Source organism: Lampetra planeri, unplaced genomic scaffold, assembly GCF_965212315.1.
Source record: "Lampetra planeri unplaced genomic scaffold, kcLamPlan1.2.h2 scaffold_1699, whole genome shotgun sequence".
NCBI lineage: Eukaryota > Metazoa > Chordata > Hyperoartia > Petromyzontiformes > Petromyzontidae > Lampetra > Lampetra planeri.
The window spans coordinates 1-25,937 of NW_027614434.1; the positions used below are offsets into that span (position 1 = coordinate 1).

Sequence of the window (25,937 nt, forward strand, 5' to 3'; positions counted from 1 at the left end):
CCTTACTCCAGTCCACTTAATGAAGCTGTAAATTTAGAGACACGAGAGCCTTTACGTGCTCCTCTGAGAGCTTCTACAATGATCCTGGGACTGAGCTGGTTAATTAACTGATTGTTTGCTTGGCTGGTGGCCAGAGAGAAATAAGGCTGATAGAAGAAGAGGAGAATAGAGGACATGGGAAGAGAGGACAGAAGACAGTCCGAGAGACGAGAGGAGAGAAGAGGACGAGAAGAGGGGAGGAGAAGGTGATGTCGCAAGATAAATGAAGAAAAGAGACGCTTGGCTTGTGCTCGTTGCTTTTGTCCATGTTGCAACGGATCAATCTTACTGACTTTTGTGTTGACATTTCTCTCAAAACCCCCCCAAAACTGTAGACGTCACGCTAGAGAAAAGCTGGTGGTTTTGCAAAGTAACTGATTCATCTTCTAAATGCCCTGAATGCCTGCACAAAAATGTCAATGCAATCCATCGAACAGTCATATTTCAGTCAAAGGGCTCTTTGTCAGACATGCTCTCTGTTGATTTTCTACTGCGTTTTTTTTTTTTTTTTTTTTTTTTTGCTCTATGCCACCAGCAGTAAAAAGACGTGAGAAAAAGTGGGTACAAAGGGAGGATTTGAAGACTTCCTATTTTTACTGGTTCAGCAACTAAATTTAGTGGCTGTTGTGCAAACAGCATGTTTCAGGTCATGTTATGAACATGTTCTCTTTGCACACAGTGAGAGAAGGATAAATGTCAAAGAAACATCTGGAGATTTAATAAAGACGCTATACAAACTTACTTTAGTTGAGCTATCTGCTCAGCATCACTGATTTCATAAAACCTCTCTGTGGTCTTTTGCTTATTTCTCCAAACGTGACCTGCACAGCAGCTGCATGCCAGTGTGACATGAGTGATGCAGCTGGTAAGATGTATTGAATCGTCCATTAGTCTGCCCTCGATGATCATTTTACAATAACAGTGCTGTCCATAACTCAGCTCATGACTGATTTCATGGCCACTTTTTGTCTAATCTCAAAGAGCATATCGAACAGATCCATCCTCACTTCAGGTCCCTGTCAAACAATCACTCAATTTACAAAGAGAGAAGAGTCTACTCAGCTAATATTACGACAGTGGACTGGGTGGAAAACAGCAAACACATATTTATTTGTAGATTTAAAGGGTTCATGCCTCTGATAAGTCTTTTGTGACTGGTAAATATCACCATGTCACACAACAGTTTGTGATTTGACTTGGACACTTGACATCCAGTTCACCACTTCCTCTAACGATACAACACTTTTTATGACAGTTTGTTCGTCCCATTTCTAAATGCAATGTATGCACATGTCATATTTGAGTTGCCATTTCTGACTGTCAATGCGTTACACTAACAATGTCTCACTTTGTGACCACGTCTGCTGCCAGTTCCTCATGCTGGATATGGAATCCATTAGGATCTGCATTATCAAATTTCCCTGAATGTTGCAAGAACACTGATAACGTCAGCCACTAAAGGGAAATGTCCATTATTACACTTGAATTTATTCTAATAAGCCAACAGGTCTTTTTTTGAGTACAACAAACCATTACTAAGGATGGTTTTATTTATCTTTTTTAAAATCCATTAAATTATTCTAGAATCAATCATTTGTATTTGTTTTCTCATTAAGTAGCAATATTCTAAGCAGGATAATGTGCACTGAGCCAGAAGGGAAAGTGGAGACTTGCGAATATATTGTCCTCAAAGGTATTGTAAGACTACAAGACACACATTGTAGACAGAGACAAAAGATTATGTTAGCATACTCGTTTTTATTGTAGTAGCTGTAGTAGAGGTTCCCATAGTAACTCTTCACGATGTCAAAAGTCAGCTAGTTAGATCCTCTTGCTGGTTCTCTTCAGCACTACAGATCCGGCTTTGGAGATCTGGGAAGAGAGAGGAAGTGTAACACAAGGTAAAGTGTCCAGTGAGAAGAGTGATGAAATAAAACCTTACATCATATCAGAGGGATAATCAGGGATAATCTGAAATCAACCAGTGGCGTAAACCAGTGTGTCTCAAAAGCTTTTTGTGTGCACTCAAACAAAATGTCTGCACTCGGGTGGGACTGCTGGTTTCACACCTTCTCAAACGATCTTCAGGAACAAATGGTACATTCCATACTGGACTTTGAGGTCACAACTTGTGATGACATAATTACCATGTTGTCTTTGTTCCAATTCATCATTTTGCATTTGTGCTAGTTCAACACATTACACAGTATTCCACGCACAAGTGCACCACAACGACATGACACACCCAGTGACAACAGGGTCCCTAGTACTGTGTGTACCATTCATTGAGGACACCAACGATACATGTGATATAAAAATAGTTTGGGAAAAAAAAGAGTCTATACTGTGGTTTGCAAGTAGCAAGGTGCTTAAAACTTCCAGCTTGTTCAGTCTGGTCACTTTGGTTGTAGACGATACTAAAATAACTAACCAAAATTGTCTTTTTTTTTTTTCATGTATAAAATGAATAAATTCTATTAATTGTGATTCCAGTGTGAAACTGTTGGAAAGGACTATTTCACTATTTCACAGAGAGGCGATTGCCGGCTATCAACCGTCGTCGTTGCAGGGCTGTAGCATGGAAAGCGTGCGTGAGTGAGAGTATTTACCTCGATGAGTCTGCCGCCGCTGATCTCAGAGGTGTGGTGGTAGTTGGGGAATGTGACGCTCAGCTTGCCTCCCTCCGTGTGGACTGTGGCCTGAAAAAACACCCGTTACAACATGGTCACACAGGGCAGTGCAGCAGGTCCATCCATTCTCATCGACACAGATCTGGATTTCAACAAGCTTCCTTCCTCCTACTTCCTTCCTACCTTGAATTTCTTTCCTCCGATGGTCTCCATGTCGCATTCCTTGCCAATGGTGAACTTGTTGGTGACCTTGGCGTTCTTTGGGTAGTGATGGGTCCAAGAGAAGTCATCACCACTCTGCGTCACCTCTGTGATCAGCTTGTAGTCTCGGCCCTTCTCAATGATGTCATCAGGGATACCTGGGGGGAGGGAGGTGGAGACGGGTGGTGGTGTTAGAGCCCACTTTCAAGTTTAAACGGAATGAAAGAAAGTGTTTTAGCTTCATGTTCACCCAGCAGCTTGCAGAACTCCACATATCCCTCCTGAGTTTCAGTCTCCCATTTTCCGGCGAAGTCCATGATGGTGGTGTTGGTGGGTGGAGGTGTGAGAGCCGAGATGGTGAGGTGAGCTAGGAGAGGAGCAAGGTACTGACATCGAGACGCTTCCCGTTTTATATTCTCAGCACCTCTTGCCACCTCCCTCGTTGACATGTGATGACACAAGACGGCAATCACCGCTGAAGATGATGAGTGCAGGAGGCTACGAAGGCAATAACCTGCACAAGGAGGCGTTCATGGACTCCTAAAGCGTTGAGTAAAACGCTGACTGCTCTCCAGGGTGACCTCCAGGTCAATGAACTCGCCTGCAACTGTGTTATGGTCGCACCCTCAACTTTTACTACAGTGGATTTAGACATCAAATAAAGTCGTTTGTTTTAAAATATCTACTTGAAGTAGATCGTTATCTACAAGATGGAAACGTCTCAACCATCGTATCTGTTCAAGGTCGTCTTCAGCATCTGAAATTAAACAGTGACAGTGACATACGTGCACTTTATAACCCTCCGTTGTGATAGTGAATTCAAATGATCGTCATAAAAATTGCGGAGAGAAGTTAAAAAATAAAATCTGGTATTACTTTTTGAAAGCTTTGGAATTTTGTACTTGATATATATATATATAAGAACAGGCTGGTGTATTTTAAAAGAACAGAAGTATTTCAGCAATTCAAGTAGGAGTGAATTATGCACTTGCTGCTACATCCTTGATCTGAAATTTCACATTACGTAGTAAGTGTACTTTAAAACAACTGCACATTTCACTCATTGTACTTTCATTGTCAGTGTCCTGAAGTGTTTTATTTTCTTTCCGATGAATCTAATGAAAATAATGTGGAAAAAATGTGCATGCCAGTAAAGTTGTCTGCTGACTCAGCGTAGATTCTGTGGAGGTGTGCATTTATTTTTGTGCTAATTGTCCTTTGTTTTCATGTCAGAGAAGTAGGGGATGGCTGCAGTGGTGAAAGGAGGATGATGATGGACTGAAGAAGTATGTTTCATTTACTGCATTCATTTTCAAATGCCGTATACACTTTGTCAATTTTATTACTAATAATATGAATCCCAAAAGCCTCAAACAGTAGATGTGTTGCAGAACACTTAATTCTAAGTGCCGTACTAAGTGCACAAACAGTTTTGTTGGAACAGCTTATTTCTACATTTCCACATTTACATTTCTCCTTCAGAAGCATTAAAGCCGCAAATGGTGTAAAACTTCTTAGAGGAAAAAACCCTGAACCAGGTCGCAGCATTAACACAATTACATTATGATCCTGTTTGCACATGTCGGCAGATGAAAACTATTGAGCTGACTGTGGGACAAGAAGCTCCGCAGGCTTTTTCATTTGGAGAAACTGTGAATAGGTAAAAGCTTTTGATGCTGCACTTAACTTCAATCTCCCACAATGCAACCATTTTCACAGACCACTGATAGTGTTTCTAAACCATGAAAAGTCAGCGTGGCCTTGGAGCTCTTTATGGATATATAAAACATCGTGTTGGCCAACGTCCTATAAAAGACACCCACTATCACTATCTCTCTTGGTCCTTCTCACTCTCACTCTCACACGCACTCACACACAAGGTCATTGTTCTGAAGTGTACAGGACGGTTTGAAATAACAGAAAATGCTTTTCATCAGATTTTGCATGTTAGCTTGTGTTTTTCTCTCCATGTGTATTAATGCCTAATACGACTATTCAGTATTTGTGGTTAGTGTCTGATCTGTTGGTCTGGGCTGATGTGATGGTGCCTTCAATGCTTTTCAGTGTTGCTGATTGGGGTTTTACACCACTGCTGGCTGCATGAATGTCTGGTACACCATCACCCTCTTTAGAACTACCTCAAATATGTTGACCTCTGTGGATCTGTTGATCTCTCAAGTTGTACTGGTAAATTGACACAAACATTCAGTCAGAGCAATAAGATGGGATCACAGAGACTTTGTCATGTGACAGTGGTTTCCATAGAGACTGATGAAACTGTCACTCGAAGAACCGTAAATGTCCGTTAAATGTGACACAGAGGATGTTTCCGAATGCAGCGCCCCCTAACTATATTAAAAGTTTTCTTTTGTCTCAGACCTGTGCTGTCCCTAAAACAGAATAGAGTAAAGTGTATGTGATTTGATGGAGACACACTCAAGACAAATGTCGTATATACTCTTTCTGTGTTCATGTATGTAAATCAGTGTGTGATTCATTAGCTGCTGCTGCTGCTGTTTACATAATGTCAGCTGAGAGTGTCTGGTACAGAATTTTGGTTTTGTTATTTCCCCAGTGTGTCATGTCAACACGTGGCGTGTCTCATGTGTTTGGAGTTGAATCTTGTCTGGCCCTTGTGTCCCTGTGTCGTTCTGCTTGTCTCACCTGTGCTACATTAGTGTGATTCCGTGATTCCTCACTCCCCCCCTTCTGTTTGTCAACCAATCAGCTCCCTGCTCTCACCTGCGTCTCATTTACAGTTCTGTTTAGGAGAATTTAAGTCCTTTCTTTCCTTTTGCATTTGTCTATTCCTCTTTGTTCCCTAAATTTGGATTGATTGTTTTTGGGGATTTTTGTTCCCACTGATTTTGAGTTGTACGGTTGTACATTCTGGCCCAGTCACACCAATGTTAAAACTCAGACGCTGCTTGAGTTTAAAACAACAGTTGTATGTAAATGAGTGACAGAGGCATGTGAAGGTGTGAAAGGTGACACAGTGCTGTAACGTATAGTACAGTAAGAGGCAGCCTGATGTTCTCTGGACAAGTTCCAAATCCCTTTTAATTGTTTCAAGGTCAAACTGAAATCAAACCGCTTCACTGAACAGCGAGCAAAGTACAGTGTTTATTGTGGTTACACTTTAATAGCAAAGTTGTAATTTCAGCTTTTGCTGAAACGTTCCCTTTTTTTTCCTGATCTCTTATATCCCTGACTGAATCCTGCTGGACAATAAGTAACTAGCATTTCTGGGACAAACACATGTGGATGAAGTCATGCTTTGGTCTCTCTCTCATCTCATCTGATGGCAGTAATTCTTCTTTGCAGTGAATGCAGGCAAACAACAATGGGACGATGATGATGATGATGATGATGATGATGATGAATACCAGCATCAAGAATGTGAACTGAGCGAGGAGTTAATGAAGAACAAGGGATTGAAGGAGGAGGATGATGGAAGAAAAGATTCTGAAGACAGATACATATAGATAGATTCCTTTTATCTGGAGCTATAAAGAGGGGATTTGTGATGGAGGAATTAAAGGAGGGGAGGCCTTGATATGCAAATGAATCTGCAGCTAATCAAAGCAATAAGATTAGCCTTCCAAATTGAGATGAAGAAAGGCTCCATTATCTAGGCCGAGTGTCATGTTTAATAATGCTGAACGGCATGGTAATTCACCAGTGATGCAACTGTAGCCTATATGAGTGTGTGTGTGTGTGTGTGTGTGTGTGTGTGTGTGTGTGTGTGTGTGTGAAGGACAAGGGGTGGGGGGGGGGGGATAAAACATCATACATAGAGAATTAAATATGTGGAACTCAAATTATGACCTTTCCCCTTGTGTGTGTCTAACAGAGAGAACATACGAGCAAAGGAGAGGGAGCTGGAGGCTTGGCTGGTGTGTGTGTGTGTGTGTGTGTGTGTGTGTGTGTGTGTGTGTGAGAGAGAGAGAGTGACAGAGAGAGAGAGAGAGTTTCAAAAGTTTTGTAGTGTGGTTCAAATCAACATTGCTTTAACAAGATTAACAGCAGCTTAAAACTCAGAAAAGCTACATAAACTACCAAAACCACTAACTCACACACACACACACACACACACACACACACACACACACACACACACACACACACACACACACACACACACACGTCCCATAGAAGAGATTCAGCATCTGTCAGCTCTTTGTTTTGGTTCCACAACCTCCAAATAAACTGTGTAGTTAATCCTCACTCGATCAGTTGATTTTAGCTTTAATCGGTCATGTTGCACACCAGCTGCATCTAAAGAGCTCAAAGGAAAAATGGAATGTTGTTTTCAGCTGGGTAAGAATACAACAGCCAACAGCACAGGTTGCACATGTGTACCGAGTTGTACCGAGTTGATTAGTTAGATAATCCTACTTCTGATTAAGCAAGAACAGAGATCAGTTTTATTTTCCAAGCGTGGCTCTAAAGATTTGTCCAGCAGCAGACACGGTAGAATGAACAATCATTAACATTGGATATCCACAGGAAATACAAAGGACGGCCAGAACAAACAGGACTATCCTTCTAAAGGTTGATGGGAGGAAATCGCCAGGAACACTGCCAGGCAGTGCCGCCGATGGTTGGTGCATAAATACCAGTCTATCACAACTGATTTGAACATGACTATTGATGGCTGGAAATGCTGCACGTAGCACCTTTAACTTTGCGAACGCCCGACAGGCAGAGCTGCCTAACGTGGGCAATGAGCCAATGTAACCATTAAACACAGAGACAGAAATAGGCCACAGTGGCCGCCAACAGTAAGCATTCTGTTGTTGTTATCCGTACTGTTTCTCAATCCATCCTGACAGCCTTAGCATCCTTTGGGGAAGGAAGCAGCAGTCACGGGTGGTGATAAAGCCCCCGCCGCCCCCCACCTCCGCCCCCCATCCAGGGAGCCAAATTATGCCCGCATTAATATTTCATATTACACAGGACTTGCACAGAAACCACATATGTACTCAGCCCTTTGTCTTCATGTCAAATGAAATATGCTCTGCAATCATCAGAGGTTGAGCCGAGGTGCTGAGAGGAGGGGTGATGGCGAAAGGGGAGGGGGAGATGGGTGGAGGGAGAAGAGGAGGGGAGGGATGTCTGGAAAGGAAACAGGGTGGAAGGAGTGCAGGCATGCAAGGAAGTTGAGGAGGAAAGAACAGGAAGGCCGATTCAAAGGGCACTGAGGATAGACGATGGAAAAAGGAGAGCGAGGTGATGGTGGAAATGGGTGACAGGGAGAGATGGGGAGAGGAGGGCTGCTGGGGGGAAAGAGGAGATGGAAGGAGAAGAGGAATATCTTTGCATGATAGTGAAAGCAGGTGTGAATGAAATGGGTCAAAATTCAACTTTAGTTCCCTGTCAGCTGTGTCATATTTTCCATCAGTCGCATTCCAATGTAGGTTTTCAAACACTGTAAATGTCTGATTTTTATGATTAATTAATTCAGGGAAATAACTGCACTGAAATCTCGTTTCGTTGCAGTCTTACAGCCAGTCCAGACTGGAGGGAGAGGACAAGGAGGACACGCTCGTGAAGCAAATATGACAAATAACCTTTTACTGATGATCAGGTGTGGCCTAGAAATGCAGACGCACCCTGGCGGCAGCAGATTTAATTTGCAGCCAGGGTGAAGTGTAGCCTCAGTTCGAACCATGGTCGAGCCAATCACACTGTGTATAGAGTCGGTGGGTGGACTTCATGTAACGACATGCATACACAGCCTTGCAACCATTCCGCGTGTCGTCCCTGCCGGGCTTGGGCCACGATTATGAACTATTTGGAATCTCTCCATCAAACTTTTCACCAAACACCATACAGGGAACCTCTGCTCACGGACTCTTTCCCGTCGCTCTGACTACGTCACCTTCTTCGTAGCTGTGTTTGCTTGTCGTGCTAGCCTATAGCCTGCAGAGGGAATTTGATATACAGCTGTTTATCCCGCCCCCTGTCATGACGCCCAGGAACGGCCCCCACACACCGTATTCTGTTGTTATTTATGTCATTGTTTAAGCTGACATGATGACACCAAACACATTACGTAGCCGGATCCCGCCGTGAATCCACACAACCACACGCACACACACACACACGCACACACACACACACACTCATATCACATTAGGTGGTGTTTGCTTCGTCTCAGTGGCTGTGGACGCTGTCACAGTTGAGACAAAGCGACTGACAGATGATTTACAGACATGAATCATCCGAGAAATGGAAAGAAAAAAACAGGGAGTCGGTGGCGACTCCATGCTTGTTAATTACAAGCAGACACACACTCGAGGGAGCTGGTTGGTTGATTAACACGAGTCTGTCTGTGGTCGAGTGTGCTCCCATCACGCTGACACCTCTTGTTAACCCTCATTGTATGAAATAACCCAGTGACTAACCTTCGAGCACACTCGTCCGCCTCTCATTCCTAAAACCCCCTCTCTCTAGCATCAATTACGTTTGTGTGTTTGTGTGTGTATGTTTGTCCTAATTCCAAGATTTCCAAGTGTGCATCTCCGTCCCTCTCACTAGCTTGGACGTTACCAGCAGCAGCATGAAGAGCGCTTCAGTATCCATTCCCTCTAACCTGATTATTAATTACAGTCTGTCTCTCACTGACCGCAGCCCAAACACCGCCTAATTGCGTTGCCAAGGAGACTGACACAAAAGTCATTCACAAACATGCAGCAGGAAACAGATTGAATTACTTTCACAGCACAGCAGTGGCTCTAGTTCTTCTTTTCTTCTAGTCGGATCCTGATTATTAAAGTTATTTCATCAGTTCACACAAGCTGGTGCTTTGGTGACACCTGTAACTAGTCTGACATCATGTCAAAAGCGGCGTAACACTCTGAAACGAAACCCATCATCTGGTTGCTAAAAAGGGTAAATTGATCAAAGCGACAGTCAGCGAGAAAGTCAGTCATGCCTGATCTGCACGGCACTCAGTGTAATCAGCCTGGAGCGGCGCCTGCAGCGAAGCTGTGGGACATCAGTCTGGAAATGGGCTTCTGGCAATCACACGTGTGTGTGTGTGTGTGTGTGTGTGTGTGTGTGACTGTACGTGTGCGAGCTTGTGAGTTGTGTTGAGCTGGAGAGCAGAGGAAGTGTTTGCTAGCAGCAAAATATGGCTCATAATGTTGCACAAGTGCGTCCTGTGATATTTAAGTACCGCTGTTCAACATCACACTCAGTGTCTGAGTCAGTTGAATGACGCAGTGATCATTTTAGAATGCCTCTTTGGTACTGCTTGTTTCAGAGTGAGGAACAGATTTAACATCAATTGAAAGTAACTGGACCTCGACAACCTGTAGAAAATGTTAAGTGCATATGTTAGAAAGTGAAGAATGTCTGTCGTGTGTGTGTGATCCATTGGTGACATTTGATTTGAACACTGTGTTTGTTCTGTTCAGACTATGGAAAAATCAGACATGGGAACATATGGGCAAAAATGTATGTCAGCTTTGGGCCACTTTTGACTGCAGTGTGAATATAGCCAGAGAAAATACAACAGACATGCAACAGTATGAATCACAGTATGACACCTTGAAAGTTGTGTTTCATATTTCATTTCACAATTGTGAATGACATGTGTTGCAGCGACTGACTCTTTTCTTTCGAATGACTTTCACTCACTAACGTGTCTTCATCTCTCATCATCTTCTCATCCGTTGGGCTAACAATGGGGTACAGAAAGCATCATTTCACAACCAGCGCTGAATAAGTGTGTGTGTGTGTGTGTGTGTGTATGTTGTTGCTGTGATACACAGTGAAACACAAGACAATTTCAATCAGCTGCAGCTGTAACTTGTTGACCCACGGTGTGATTGAAGGGGCCTGTGCTGCTGTGTGCACATGCAGACACACCAGTTTAATACTGAATGAAATGTCAAGCTTACACAGCTCAAATGTCAGGGCCGGGTCATCAGGATGTAGACCATCTATTAGAAAGCACCCAGCATTATTGCCCTCAAACGTGACTGAGGTTTGCTGCTATTGTGTGTCAGAATGTGTGTCTCTTTGCAGAAAGGACACATTGTTCTATAAAGGCAGGTGTTTTCATCAGTTAACTCGGCGTGGTGATGTTTTTCCATGAACCCAGGAGGGTCACCGGCTAATGTTGACTGAACCTCGGCGGGCTGGGGGTAAATGGCGAAGGACTGCCCCTCCATATGTGTCACCATGTGATATCTTGGCCCGATCTGGTTTGGTAGGTTTTTGAATTTGAACTTTTCACCAGTAGACAGTGGTGTAATAGCGTTGCCAGGTCTGCTTGTTGTAAGTGACTTTGGACTTGTTTTTCTGTTAATATTATAATTATAAATATTATAAATAATATGTTATAAGATATTCTGTAACATCTATAAAGTGCTTCGCTCCTTGTATGAACCTATTTATGTCCCAGCTCTCTAGAACACAGTAGTTGGTTCTTTTCCAGGATCGGTCCAGGACTCGACCTTGGGTGGGGGATAAACGGAAGGCATTCTGCAGATTTTTACATGATTGTCTTAACTGTCAATTTACTGCTGCCTATGTAAGCAAGGATGCATGTACAGGTACAGCTCAAAAAAATAGAACATCATGGGAAACTCAGTAGTTTTTCCTCAAGCATGTTTTCAGTTTTTTGAAGCCTCAAAGAATATATTGGTTTGATTAAACCATTGTTCAGTTTAAATGCCATAAATCACAAATCTGACATACCAGATTGACATACCAGAGAGTTCCATGGGCTGTATGCCATGTTTATCAAAATTAGAACAGAACATTTCAGTTTATGTTTGAATGAATCTAAAATATATGAAAGTTTATATGTTTTTATTAACTTACTGGAGAAAAAAAATCCATGATATCCCAATTTTTTTTGTGGCCACTTTCTTGGGTCACGGGTTGGGCTTTATTTATTTGAGAAGATGTGACACTTGTTTGGGGATTGTTTCCATACAACAGGTTGCTTGTTTCTCTTGCGAGATATGGAGACATGGCCGCTAGTGGGTTGAGTATTGTTACGGCGAGGTATTGTTACTGCACACATGCCAGAGGTAAATGTAGAGGGACATGTCATGGACAGAATGACAAGGAGAACATTAGAAAATATCACCGTTCAAGGAAGGAGGGAAGGAGGAAGCAGATGGGTGATGATGCTCGACGCAACTCAAGCAATTACACATCTATATGATGACAGATGGATGCAGCGGTCCACAGGGTGGGCTGGGATTATACGCAAAAGGAGGTGTGTGTTGAGGGGGTGGGATCGGGGGAGGGGGGTAAAGAGCTAATGGCTGGAAACAGCTGATTGGCTGTAACTGTCAGTGGGTGGTGGGGTGAAGTAATCATGTAGTCGGTTCGGGTATTTCGGAGTGAAAACCATGTTGTTCACATTCAACGTTCATATTGAGCAGGAGAAAGACGTTACACTATAAGTTCACATGATAAACAACACGTTTCACACAACAAACACTAGTGCTCTGTGTGTAAGACTCATTGAAATGAACAAAAGTAAGTGCTAAGTGCTACAAAACAGTGAAACCTAGAACCTGGTCAGATACCCCTGGATAGTACGGCGTTCCATTTGGAAACTTCCTTGCTGCAGCTCAGAAAAGGACTCTGGAACAAACAATAAAACCTCTACGGTTGTTGAGTCTTCATTAGCAGCTGGGGGAGGGGAGTAATGCACTAAATGACAATGTGTCTTCATGGTTTTGCCCTGAAAACAAACAAAAATAAAAATGAGCATATGAACACTGAAAATGTAGGAAAAAACTACTTTTATTACAAGCAGCATAAATGTGCTCCACCATGTTCTGTGTGGGTTTTTCCATAATAGAAGTTTGTGTATTGTGCACATATTTTAAACAAACAACAATAACAATGACTTACGGAGAGTTAACATGAACGAACACCACAAACATCCAGACAACAATTGTCACATCCTCTTTATTGTCTCTCCACGTTCATCCCTATGTCTTCTTGGGCTTCTTCAAGGTGAGGTAGTTGTGGTAGTAGAAGTTGCTGAAGAGCAGGATGAGGCTGAGAGAGTAGGCGAGTACAACCATGTTCATGGAGTCGGGGAAGTCACAGTCGGCAAACAGGTTGTAGGCGGTGTGGATTGTTACAACGAAAAACTGCAGCTGGGGAAGGAGAGAGAAAGAAGGGTCAGCGTGAGGGACGTGAGACAAAATCATGAATAAATACTTCCCCAGGAAGCCCAAGGGGACGAAGGAAAAACCTGGCAACCGAGGACAACACGTCAGACACTTCACCAGAGCAAAATTCAAATACCATCCATCCGTTTGTTGTTCTGGGAGCTGCAGCCAATCACAGCTACGACTGGGAAAAGGTGGACGATGCCCTGGACTGGACGCCTGTCAGTCACAGCTCTCAGCCCTCCACACACACATTCACTCCTGTGGGTATTTGAAAGTCTCTAGTTGACTTCAATACATGTTTTTGGACAGTGGAAGGAAATCAGAGTTCTCAGAAGAAACCTACACATAAAAATCAATCAACCTGTTTGATTGTTCGCCATCTTCCGCTTACAGTTTATAGAGCACTGACTGAAATACTTGGAAATTCAAATTTCAACTCAGAGATTATGGGATATTACAAGATTTTATAACTTTTACAACGTTTTCAAAAAAATCAAATTGGTTGTTACAGGCCAATGAAGTTATCATATGGTTTCTTGACAGTTGAGCACATTTTCCAAAATATTCATAAATGTTCATACACACGTGTGCGTGTGTGTTTGGTTGTGTGTGTGTGTGTGTGTGTGTGATTCAACAAGCGATCAAACATGGTTTCTCACCCTATAAACGGTTAAAGGTCGTGACTATGCTAGAGCCGATCCCAGCTGTCAACGGTATTCACATACAATACACACACACACACACACACACATTCAGCTACTATCTCTAACTACACCACTAACACAGCTTCAGCAGCTTCAGTTTACCAAATTGTGCGGTCAACCGTCAGGGTACTTTGGTGTGAGGGTCATCTCTTCGGTCATTAGGATTATTGTTACATAAGTCCCACCATACTGATGTATAGGATGCAGCCATACAGAAGTAAAAACCTATGGGACGCATTGTCTAGTCGTCTGCGTCATAGACGGAAAACAGATGGTCCAGTAGTTAGCTGAGGATCTGCTAGTCTGCTTTTGTCAGATCAACTGCAGACCAGAACAATAAGAAACTAATCAGGGTCCTGGTCGCGTAGGGCCTCAAGAGTCTGAACTAAAAAGAGGTTTAAAAAGAAAAGAAGGGCCATCAAGATAAATCCAGTATTGATTTTATCCTTTTGAGTCACTTCTGACTGGAAATGGTCTGAAATGTGTGAAATGAAAAAGTACAAAATAAAACTTGAAAACTGACTTCTGACTAGAAACGGACTCACCTGCTGATGTCAAAACGTACAGAAATATATTCTCCTTTAAACAGTCTTTGGTGTAGGTTTGCATTCAGACGTATGCCTCAGCTTGGATGAACTGACGCTGTTTCTGTGATTACTTGTCCTGTTTTTGAGAAGACTGAGTTTGCAGTCTGCAATTTGCCTTTCGCTCATTTCTTCACTTTTTCCCAATGCACTTGCAATTCAGCTCCATGTCTCTCTCTGTCACTCTGTTTACCAGGTTTCAAAGAGGTTTCAGCTCATTGAAAAAGTGGCCAAGACACCAAACGTTTCCAAGAAAGAACACAAACCAGCTGCAGGGAGGTTAGGTAGCGTTTCCACCAGAGGTATTTGGTCATGTTTGGTCCCAGAGCTGCCAGGCCGTAGTACAGATACATCACCACGTGAACCAGGGAGTTGATCAGACCGATCAGAAAGGCTGTGGGTAGATAAGACAGGATGGAATGAATGAATGAACACATGAACAATAATTAGCCCCTTTATGGTCACATCAGGTGATTAATTCATGATTGACATTATTTGGTTTGGTTTGGTCGTTTGGTGACACTGGGTCATCGTGTTGGTGCTTACTCACACTGGCCCCCCGCCACGTATTTGACCCCGGCCCACCAGTTGAAGATCATCGTGGCGTGATGGTAGACATGGAGAAAGGACAGCTGATTGTTCTTTTTCCGCAGGATGAAGAAAACCTGATGGATGCAAAATTATTACACACAGTGAGGCGGCGACACAAAAAGTTGAGCTAGGTGATGATGTGAAGTAACAACTGAAATACAATAATGAAAAGAAATAAACCAGACGGACGCTTTTTATATCGTCGGACTCACAGTGTCGCTGAGCTCTATAACTTTGGAAAAGTAAAACCACCAGCACACTCGGGCCATCTGGACATACGACATGAAAACTCATTAATTCACATCTTGTTTCAATAAAAATTAAAAAAACACACAGCAGGGCGGTTGTTTCAAGAATAAGATATGTATGTTTTTGGTCATCTTCCACTTGCTCCTGTTAATGCTACTCAGGGCTCACAAAGACAAACAATCATTCACACCTAAGGCCAATTAACCTGGCATGCTGCTGCCACAAAATACATTCATGTTTGTGTAACTGGACATCATGAATCGTCAAGCTGTGCTTCAGAAGGTAAAAACATCTACCCTCATGGCCTGCGGGCTGTCGCTGTAGTCCACAGGCTGGCACAGCAGATTGTATCGGGCTGTCCAGGAAGCGGCGGTGAACTGCAAAGACAAAAGCGTCTTTTATCTCTTCAGGGAGACTTTCAGACCATTTTCCCACACACAAGTGAGACTTTGAGCGAGTGAAATCACTTCCTGTTCACTGTCTCCCACACAGAGGAGGACACACAGGGGTCATTAATCTGTCTGACCTCACAGCTACGGAGGGGGGCGGGCAGACGTACCTCGTAGAACATGTATGCAGACAGGCACACCATGGCCAAATTGTACACTATCAAGACAGGCTTCAGGTTGACAGGCCGCCTCTTCGCCATCAGCTTCGGCCCCGCCCATATGACCAGCAGGTAGCAGAGGAAGATGCAGCTGACGGGAACAGGCGAGTAGACCAGCGGCCAATTGTCTGTCCTTTTGTCTAGACAGAGAACAGACGGTTTGTGAAGATATATCACAGAGTTGATCAAATACAAGAACTAATCAGCTGAAAATAAAAGCATACCTCCATTTTCCAGAATCCCTTGGTAGAATAACTGGATTTTTTGCCACAAAGTGAGAGCCTGAAACCCCAGATAAATGTTAACAACCTGGAATTAATTATGTTTTGGAGCTATTATATCAGAACAGCAATCTCGCAGCAAATCACTTGTATTCATGAGAGGATGTCAGAACACCAGTCTGTGTCGGCTTCATATTAACTATATTTATATTTAAATCATTTACAAAAATCAAAGTAAATCCCACTGCAAATATGATTAACACATAACTGATCATCTTTGGTCTGTTCTAACATCTTTAACAGATCATCATCTTACATTATGATTCAGGATTACATTGATTAATCTTCAGGAGTTCTTGATAAGAGATGATTAATGATCCGCAAGATTAAAAGCTGCTTCATCAGGAGGTGACAATGGTCCGGCGGTGTGAAACAGTGCTGCCATCTAGTGTTTGCTTTTCTCCTTTGTGTTAAAGCTGAGACGTGTATTTGGTGTAAACTCTAGCGCCCCTTGTGGTGGCAGCACAAGAACCAGCCCCCCATGTCCAGTGCAGTAACTCATTTCACATTTTCATCTCATGATGTGCAAGAATGATTCATGCATTTCATTTCAGTAATATAACTGTACGGTGTATTCTCTTCAATTTGACCTAATGCGATCTCCTTTTACTTCAATTTATTATTACTGTTGTTGTTATTATTGTTGTTGTTATTGAGAATTTTGTAGAAGTTTAACTCTTTTGCTGCTCAAGTTTATCCTAGATGAGGATGTATCAGCTTAGATGCACAGAATGTAGTCAGACATGACAGATCGATACTTTATTGATCTCCAAGAGAAATTCACATATAAATGATCAAAAATTATATATATTTCACCAATAATTATTTATTTGGGATTTTTTTTTTGTGCTGCTGTGAAATCAGTAGGTTGTGTGTGCACAGAAAACACGTTTAGCCTCTTCCCAGGTCTCCTCACTGGGATTTATGGAGGAAAATCCCCGTCAGGCTGCTGCAATCTGCTCACATTTAGCCTGTGAAGCTAAGTGAAGGAAATGTGCACCAACAAAACAAGGTGCAAAACATTCCCAATGTTAAAAGATTATAGATAATTAGATTCAGGTATAAAACGGATCACTAATACCATGTATGGTAAACATGATAAACACTGTATCTGTCTCTAAATGAATTCTAAATCAGGACTAGTGATGAAAACAAATTCTTTGCTCCTGGTTTGTTATGTTTGTGACCTAAAGCCCCAAATTAACAGCCACATGTCAACAAAGATGCATCTTACCTTCATTCTCCTGTGAGTGTGGTCGTCAGCATCCGGTTATCAGCCTGCTGCATCTTAACCATGTGGTGGCTAATCCACCTGTATGTGTGTGTGTGTGTGTGTGTGTGTGTGAGAGAGAGAGAGAGAGAGAGAGAGAGAGAGAGAGAGAGACATATGGCAGCCAGTTGCTTTACTCTAAAGTACCTAAAGTAAATCCACTCAGCAGAATTCCTGTGTAACTCAAATTGTGTGTGAACTTACAATTTATTCTTCATGACGTTTTCTCTTGGTTCAACCAGTGCACTTTCACCTTCATCTTGGAGTGGAGATGGATGAACACTCCAGACCAGGAGGTCATGACATCACATGCCCAGAAAATAAACACCAACTGTGTTGATCCCCTGATTGTCCTGTGCCCCACCAGCTTTTGTTTATCTAGGAAACTATATCAATACCTGCAAGTAGACAAATAATTTGATCGACATTTACCAGCCAGGAAAGAAATCCTCATAAAGAGACCCAAAATGATCATATTTTGAGAGAATTTATCATACACACGTGTCCTTGGGGGTCAACCAAAGTTTTGTTGTGATGAAACAACACAAGGATAGGGAAGGCAGATATATTTGTATTGAGGCGTTATTGAATGGTGTACGTATAGTACTATGCAATATATATGCACCTAACAAAGAGGAGCCTGACTTCTTCCATGAAATTAATAGAAGATTAGGAAGTCTGGAAGGACAGGTCATTGTCGGGGGTGACTGGAACCAGGTGTGGGATGGGATAATTGATAAAAGTAAAACAGATCGTATAAAAACAGATCGTATAAAAACATCGTATAGAGATAGAGCAGCAATGCACATGCTGGCAGAGGATTTGAGGCTGGTGGATATATGGAGATTTGGAACCCACGTGAAAGAGAATATACATTCTACTCCCACTGCCACAGATCCCATTCAAGGATTGACTTCTTTTTAATATCTGACCCTCTAGTAGACTCAGTGGTGGATTGTGAGATAGGTGCCATCACACTCACTGGGCATGATCCCGTTGTCTTCTAAATCACACACAGACACAGATTTTTTTTTTCTTTTTAATCTTTTTTCTTTTCAATCTTACAGTGAATTTTACAATCTTGCCATTAATCATACAAATACGAAAAGCAACACACACACAAAAAAAAAAAATACGTGAAACAGCAACCACAGCAGTTCTACTCTCTTTGTGTCTACACACACCGACTAAGCGTTGTAGCAGTGACCTGGCTGCAGTCTGCTCACTCTGCAGCAGTGGGAACCGACCGTCCTGTGGCTCTGTCAGGGTGAAAGTAACGGCGGCCTGAACCATCTCTCCAGAAGCATCCGTCTCCAGCCTCCTGCACGCAGGTTGTACGCTGTCGACTTCATTAACTGGAGAAAACAGAGCAGACCTGGCTACTGCAGCCGAACAAAGGACGATGGTGCAGAGAAGCTGCAGTCTGACCACTGCTTGCAGCTGATTGTCATCCTGCATATTTGTTATGAAATAACTGCATTACTGAACCACAGGTGGATTATACAAATGAAGCCACTTTCTATTATTTCTAGTCCCATGAGGCATGTGAAAAAGCAAACTGCCGCTAACGGTGGTGGTGATGACGCTGAAGATGAGGATGGTGGTGGTGAACTTTGAGAGCATGAAGACTCTCGGTTTTATTCTGATCTCCACCCTGCTGATGCTGAGACTGATTCCGGTCATTGAGAAGGTGATGGTGGTGGTGATGACGCTGAGGATGGGGATGGTGATGGTGATGAGCGTTGAAGAGTCTCAGTTTTATTCTGGTTTGTATCCTGTTGATGCTGGGACTGATTCCGATGGCTGAGATGGTGGATGTGATGAGAATGATGATGGGGATGTTTCTCTCTCACCACTGAATCGTCTGCTGGAATCGACAGTGTTTGATTGGCATTAGCCTGTATTGTGTCGTTCTTCATGATGTTGTTCCTGCCACTTAATGAGTCAGCCTGGGAAAGATGGGGGAAAAAGTACATAACATCGTCAACAAACTAACAAATGTTATTACAATGTTATTACATCCAGTTTTGTCCATTTGTTTCTGGTCATCCACTGAAAATAAACGTGCACTGGACTGGTTATTTTGCACAAAAAAAAACCTGAATAATGTGACACAAAATATAGGTCAAAAAATTATTTTACTGATTTACAAAAGATATTAGCACATCATAATATTAATCATGGAAAAAGTAGAATAGTCCCTATCAATGGTCTATAATACTGCTAAAAAACAACAACATACAGACATACCTGAGAATGTCACTGTCGACCAATCAGAATTGAGCATTGATCCAAGCTTCAGTTGTAATTGTTTGCCCTTTACATGACTTGTGACTTGTTACTGTTAAAACTTTGTGCACATCTGCAGTTGAATGTCTTCCCGTTTACTTCTACCCCATAATGATAAACGTGTGTATTTACGATTACTCACGGAGCAGTTGCAGATATTCTTATGATATGTGGCTCTGATGGCAGCTTCTACATACGGGTGGTGCAGGAAACTGTATGGTAGCACAATGTGGAAGGTGAGGAGACCACATCTGGACAGAAACAAGAAAGTCAGAGTGAAAATGTGCATCATATTATTACCTCGGACAGATGACTGAGGAATGTTTTACTTCAAACCAGAGACAGCTGGGGTGTCTGATAATGGTGTGAATCATCAAAAATAATACACTCTGTCATAAGTTAAGGACTAAATGTCACTGATCTCACTAATCTCACTGATTTGTGTTAAATGTAAAATACCACTGAACTGGAATTAACACATAGTTTTAACACAGGTACAAATGCTTTGGTTGAGTGTTGAAAATGACATGTTAATTTCATTCTGCTCACTTTATTATGTATTTATTGATATACTAAAGCAGTACCTGTGTTCACCGACCTGGTATATACTTCAAACTGATGCCGTACTCACGGCGTAGGATCCGAACCCTGGTGTCAATTATGTCGCAGCCTGACATGCACCTCTCCAGATGTGTAACTACCCAGGTAACTGGTGGAAATCGACGCACATGAACCCAAACCAAAAGCCTTCAGACTGGACTTTTTGTATCATTGATAGTTGATGAATTGTATCTTCGGTGTAGTCTGGGTATCCTCGGGTGTCTCTAAAAGGAGACCTGTCTTACCTATCATAGATCAAAAAGTCATCTTTGTCCCCATCCAGGGCCTCCCACACGTCAACTTCAAAGGGAGACTGCTGATACACTGGAACACCAGGGGGCGCTCTTCTCTTCAGCTCCCAGTACATGGCTCTGGACCGAGGCTCGCGCTCGTTCACGATCATGTACGCCACCTCTGTCAGGTTGCTGCGGTTCAGCTTGTCACGCAGGCCTCCAATCCTGCAGCGGGACACACAGATGGCTCCAATGAGAAATGGATTTCTGGACAAAACAATCATGTAAATGCTGAGAAAGACTGAATCCAGTCATGTAGTCGAAGCCGTCACAGTGTGATGGAGCTCTGTGCTTCTATTTTGTTTTGTTAAATCAATCCACTGCACTGTAACATCTCTACGTGACAGAAACACGTTCGACATGCAGTAAAACTGTACATATTTATGGATCTATTCTATATCACATTTTTTTAATCTATCCTTGATATAATTTATCTATCATTGTCAACACTCAGCTGTCAACTTTACATATACAAACTGTACATTTACCTGTATTAATAACTCTATTTGTAAATGTGTTTTGTGTTTTGTGTTATGTGTTTTTAGGTCTGCATAAGAGATTTTTTTTGTACCTTACTTAGGGACTACTAGTATTACTTCTCTTTTTTTACATCCAGGTTATTGTCTTTTCTGCTGTAACATGCCTCACGGGATCTATAAAGTAGTCACTAATGCAGATATAAATACAAATGTCATTTATTTGACCGTTTGTCAGTTTTGATATTGTGGATAACTACTGCAGAAGCACCACAGTTTCTTACTTGGTGGCCTGAGTGAGACAGAACTGTCAGGTGGCTTTCAGTAGAGCCACCATGACCACGTTTCCCAGCAGCTCCTGCATGGGTGCATGTCCCCTTATGCTCCAGTAGGGGGCGGGTTTGCAGATCCTGGAGCCGGTGTTCTCAGCCTCTACCATCAGAGAGGTGTGGGAGGCCCAGATCAGGCCGGGCAGGGCCGCCCACATCCACAGCGACAGGACAGAGCGCATTCCTCCCTGTGTGCATGATGAAATGGTTAAAGTTTGTAACTCTTTCTCATCTCATGATGTCACTTTATGGGAGAGAGTCACTACAGATGGAAGATTTCCCTCTGGATCTGTCTCTACAGCGGAGCCCTGCCCTCTTTTTCTTATGTCCATCTAGTTCTCTCATCACACAAAACTCGTGCATGTTGGTGCCTGTTGGAACACAAATCGATAAAGTCAGCCAGCGGCTCATGCTGAGGATGTTCCCATTTCATGTTTTCTCTCCGTTTTTACAACAGAGGTTACTTATTCATGTCCAAGTAATGTAAAAGAGGCTCTTTCCCCTTTCACCATTTGCAGCTGAAATTGTTTTTCCATTAATCTTTCCTGTGTTCCAGGGTTTGCTGAAACTTTGTGAATTATCTTCTATAGTTCAACATATTTTGTTGGCACTGCAGTTTGTGGACAAACTCGATGTCTCTGAAAGATAAAGACAAAGACGTTGCTGTATATATTTAAAGCTGTAACACCTGATGGAGAATTGAGATACAACAACAAATCAAGAATCTGTTTTTTTTTAAGAAACAAAAAAGTCAAAAATAATAAGACATAATAATTAAAACTATGGTTTAAGATGAGTAGGATTTTCTTGAACTTAAGAGATAAGTGGATGTAATAAATGTAGCAGAGAAGATAAAGTCTTACCTCTGTTGTCTCCTGTCTGCCCTGTGCCCTGTGTTGTTTTTAAAGCCTTTCAGCGTCATGAAGCCCTTCCCCCAAATCAAACAGACATGATTTGTTTTTGTAAACACACAAAGGTGAGTTACATTTTCTTTATTGCTCTAAAAAACAGAAATGGCCAGGTGAGAAGAAATGGAAGAATGGGAGAATGGAAACCCATTTAGAGGTTTAAAACCTGCATTGGACAAGAAGGTGGAACTGTGATGGTAATAACACACAGATGCTGAACCTGTCTGAGTATGTAGAGCTAAAAGTTTCCGCTATTAATCAATTAACGTCACAGAGGAGGAAACTTTAACAAAACTCAACTATAATCATCATCATCATCATCCTAGGTTTCTAAGATGCTAAGCTATGTTCGCATTGATACTGGAGCAAGCACGTCTGTGACATTTGGTTAATTTCTGTTAGTTTCTGTCAAAATGGGAGAGTTTTCTCCCATTTCAGGTGTTTCACTCAACCTGCTTTCTGGTCATGGACTCCTGTTCACCTTCAGAAGGCCTCCTCTTTGTGACATTGATCTCATTATTGCACAATATTGACTTTACGATTGGTCAGGGAGGTGAACGCCACCATGTGACAAACAAACACATGGTTCCACCTTTGTGTGATGCCAAAATCAATGACAATCAGCGAGAGGTCAAAGTGCCAATCTCACTGCGAGGAGCTGCAAACCACCCATGTTTAAAGTAAGACTATAGAATATTTATGCTACAATTATAGTAATTAACCTATTAAACTTTCAATCGCAGGCGAATGCCTACTCAAGTATCAAAAGAAAAACTGCAAAACAGTTGTTGAATCTTTCATGAGATTTGTCCAAAGTCCAAAGGTGTCCAGTCTTTGATTTCTGCAGTATAAAGGCAATTGGAAGTCACGATAGCACAACCAGTTTATCAGCAACTGAATTCACCAACTTCCATCTCTCAACAATTTTCACCAAGCACCATGTTATCACTAAACCTGCTTGGTAAAACAGGCCACAGATGTGTATATGATACCAGAATCCCCGCCCCCCCCCAAAAAAAAAGAAGGGGGTGGGGGGGTCGGGATAGCAGAGCGGGAAACGCTTACAAACACACTCTAAAAAGTGTTCCCATTAAGTACCTCGAGGCCAAAAAACATTAATGACATTTGTTTTTATTGTGTGAAATTAGATGAAATTTGTATTTGAACCTTGACAACGTTGCGGCCAATTACAATGACGCTTAGGTATAAATAAGAAAGACAACTGGAGAGTGGACCAGACAGAGTTTGTGCAACTGGCCCATGGATATAACAGGTACACAGGTATGTAACAGGTTGAGTGAAAGTCAGACATTCACAATCATGTCCTTAGTGAGGTTCATTGGGTCATCACCTCCACTCATGAGGTGCATCTCCCAGCAGCTCTTCTAGCTGTGGAAAGTTTTGGTGGCTGAGACCACCAACACCAACAGGTGATGGACCTGTGAAGCAAAGCAATTCCTTCTATTGTAGCTCAAGTCTTTCATACATCAGATAGGAAGTTTCAAGTCTGTATATTCCTTCTTTGGTCATAGTCAATATGTCATGTAGTGTGGCAGCATCAGGACAGAACCCCCATCAGGTCTTCTTCCTCGTTGTCCCCAACAGGTTCCGTTGGACTGCTGCAGTTGGCCATGAGCCCCAGACTCAGCTCTGCCAGCTCCTCACAGCTCATGTCCGTCGTCACCATGATCTTGGTCTCCAGGCGGTTACACAGGGTCCTGTAGGAGGGTAACGGGTATCCCAGCTGTCTCAGATAATCGTAGCTCTTGCTGCCAACAGTGCAGCGAATCTTCCTGGCTCTAAGTATAGTCTCAGGTGACCAGACGGCACGTCGTGAGCGCTTGGTGAGGGACAAAGCACGGATCTGGTCATCATATAGAAAGTTCTGGATGCCTTTCTCCATACGGTTGAGTCGAAACAGACGTTTCTTCAATTCCTCTGTCTAAGACCGACACACACAAAAACGAGGGTTACGATCTGTCAAAGCCCATTTCATGCACATTGAAATGTTTATGTCATCACATACAAAGAATAATAAAGCTACTCGTCAAGGAAACAGGTCATGAAAGCTGACGTTAACAGCAAACAAACAAAAAAAAAGTCAAAGTTGTTCTCCTACCTCTCTTCTCAGAACTGCTGTGTGCTGCATCTCCTCCTCCAGCTGTTTCTTGAGAAGTTGACACTGTGTGCACGGCTGCGGTTCCTCAGCTGTCTTCCCTGCATCCTCCTCTTCAGCACCAGGCAGAACGGAGCTTCTGGCATAGCCATGGTCCCCCAAGTTCTGTTCCTTCTCTGCTACAAAGAAACAAAATACCTGAAGAGAACAATTTCCTAGAGGTATGTTTCACAAAACTCTTAGCAACAGTTTGTTGAGCTGAATCACTGTGTGTCTGCAGTGGGAAAGGTGTGATATGAAGAAACTGTTTTTTGTGTTGACATTGCGTTAATTCCTCATTGTTCAGATCATAATCCAGAACCGGATACACAAAAACTTTTCCTAGTTGTGTGTTTACTTACACCTTATTTACAACTGATTTACAGCTTACAATGGTTTATGATTTTCGGATAAAAATGCTGTTTCTCGAAATATATATCATTGAAGCTGTCAACAGAAAAAAAAAAGTCCAAGTGAAGAATGCAACGGTAGACAGTCGTCTGGAAAGTTTGGTTTATCCAGCAAGGACCTTTCCTATGTGTAGTATTGATGTGACCAACTTAAATATTAGCTCTTTTCCTGTGTCCTTTATTTAAAGTCTGAACCTCACTATCCCCATCTGGTTGAGTTACCCGGTGGAGGTTTGAAGGGCGCCAGGATGCTGGGAAGCAGGCTGCTGGGAGAACGTTCCACTGGGTACACAGGGTATCCAACACAGAACATCGTCGGGATGGCGTTGGGCTTCAGCTTCTTTCCTCCAGCTGGAGACTTTGCGATCTCCTCAAACTGGCTGAGCTCAAAATGGTCCTTTAAACACAGAGAGAGTACGTTAATAATAGCAAGACATAACTATTTACAAACACACACCAGCCTGTCACAGGAATCCCAAACTTCACAGCTAAAAAAAAACACGAGACTTTAACATGACAGGTGAACAATAATCTCACCTGACAGAGTCTGGAGTGAAGGGTGGGTTCAAAGTCACGTCGGCAGTTTGCGACCCATTTTTTCTTCCGGACTGGGTCTCTGGGGAACCTGAACAGCTGCTTCCCGTTGGTGGTTGAGTTGCTACAGTAAGGAGCTGAACAGCCACCCATTGCTTTCAGTACACGCAAATAATTAAACTAAATTAACAAACACTGACAGGCTGGCAAACACAGGCGAATTTAATCATTACTTAAGCAGAAAAAACTAGATGGTGTTAATACACGAACCACATTTAAGAAAACACGTTCACAGTTAAAATATTCCTGACTTTGCTTGAGCCAAAATGGCGAACCTGCCTGCCTTCAGTGGCTTGATGACGTAATTCTTATAGGTGTTTATCGTAAACGCCGAACTGAAAAGTAAATGTTCATGTAAAGCAAAATTTAAATCAGTTACTAAACTTAATAAAACGTTAACATTTCGTTGCAGAGCCTTAATATTGTTTAATATTCATGTTAGATTATTTGCGAGGCATACACTTGTTTTCAAGCATTTTTGAAGGTGGACTCACAGGTTTCACAGGACCCCTGGAAGCACGTTCTGGTGTTTACGCGCGGCTAGCTACAAGTGTCTCGCACAAGTATGAT

General features: G+C 42.4%; 4 protein-coding genes across 5 annotated transcripts; all 4 read right to left on the minus strand.

The window, feature by feature from the left end:
• Positions 1-1,860: 1,860 nt before the first annotated feature.
• FABP6 (fatty acid binding protein 6) lies at positions 1,861-3,187 on the minus strand. 2 transcript variants are annotated; one of them, XM_078622680.1, is made up of 4 exons: positions 3,121-3,187; positions 2,853-3,028; positions 2,649-2,738; positions 1,861-1,911 (listed from the first exon to the last, which is right to left on the minus strand). In XM_078622680.1, the coding sequence occupies exons 1-4, from the start codon at positions 3,185-3,187 to the stop codon at positions 1,861-1,863; spliced, it is 384 nt and encodes a 127-aa protein (XP_078478806.1). The 2 variants fall into 2 exon arrangements, with proteins under 2 accessions (XP_078478806.1, XP_078478805.1); XM_078622679.1 differs by having other exon boundaries at positions 1,861-1,901; positions 2,627-2,738.
• Positions 3,188-12,838: 9,651 nt separating this feature from the next.
• On the minus strand, positions 12,839-17,283 carry LOC144739775 (very long chain fatty acid elongase 4-like). Its single transcript, XM_078622676.1, has 8 exons — positions 17,278-17,283; positions 15,987-16,044; positions 15,715-15,902; positions 15,452-15,532; positions 15,119-15,175; positions 14,866-14,980; positions 14,582-14,709; positions 12,839-13,009 (listed from the first exon to the last, which is right to left on the minus strand). The coding sequence occupies exons 1-8, from the start codon at positions 17,281-17,283 to the stop codon at positions 12,839-12,841; spliced, it is 804 nt and encodes a 267-aa protein (XP_078478802.1).
• A 1,252-nt stretch (positions 17,284-18,535) lies between these two features.
• Positions 18,536-21,482, minus strand: LOC144739776 (selenoprotein Pb-like). The gene is made up of 4 exons (XM_078622677.1): positions 21,256-21,482; positions 20,448-20,660; positions 19,745-19,853; positions 18,536-18,634 (listed from the first exon to the last, which is right to left on the minus strand). The coding sequence occupies exons 1-4, from the start codon at positions 21,480-21,482 to the stop codon at positions 18,536-18,538; spliced, it is 648 nt and encodes a 215-aa protein (XP_078478803.1).
• Positions 21,483-23,766: 2,284 nt separating this feature from the next.
• On the minus strand, positions 23,767-25,460 carry LOC144739777 (uncharacterized). Its single transcript, XM_078622678.1, has 4 exons — positions 25,311-25,460; positions 24,996-25,170; positions 24,328-24,503; positions 23,767-24,150 (listed from the first exon to the last, which is right to left on the minus strand). The coding sequence occupies exons 1-4, from the start codon at positions 25,458-25,460 to the stop codon at positions 23,767-23,769; spliced, it is 885 nt and encodes a 294-aa protein (XP_078478804.1).
• Between the last annotated feature and the right edge of the window lie 477 nt (positions 25,461-25,937).

Excerpts from the sequence above, each read along its gene's own strand:
- FABP6 (XM_078622679.1), bottom strand. The coding sequence starts at position 3,187 with ATGGACTTCGCCGGAAAATGGGAGACTGAAACTCAGGAGGGATATGTG. Across the intron at positions 3,029-3,120 it reads GGAGTTCTGCAAGCTGCTGG|GTATCCCTGATGACATCATT; the intron begins GTGAACATGAAG and ends CCCTCCCCCCAG. Across the intron at positions 1,902-2,626 it reads AAATACTCTCACTCACGCAC|CCGGATCTGTAGTGCTGAAG; the intron begins GCTTTCCATGCT and ends AGATCTCCAAAG.
- LOC144739775 (XM_078622676.1), bottom strand. Across the intron at positions 15,903-15,986 it reads AGGGATTCTGGAAAATGGAG|ACAAAAGGACAGACAATTGG; the intron begins GTATGCTTTTAT and ends TTCTCTGTCTAG. Across the intron at positions 14,981-15,118 it reads TTATAGAGCTCAGCGACACT|GTTTTCTTCATCCTGCGGAA; the intron begins GTGAGTCCGACG and ends TGCATCCATCAG.
- LOC144739777 (XM_078622678.1), bottom strand. The coding sequence starts at position 25,460 with ATGGGTGGCTGTTCAGCTCCTTACTGTAGCAACTCAACCACCAACGGG. Across the intron at positions 24,504-24,995 it reads GCCCTTCAAACCTCCACCGG|CAGAGAAGGAACAGAACTTG; the intron begins GTAACTCAACCA and ends GTTTCTTTGTAG. Across the intron at positions 24,151-24,327 it reads CAGCAGTTCTGAGAAGAGAG|ACAGAGGAATTGAAGAAACG; the intron begins GTAGGAGAACAA and ends TGTCGGTCTTAG.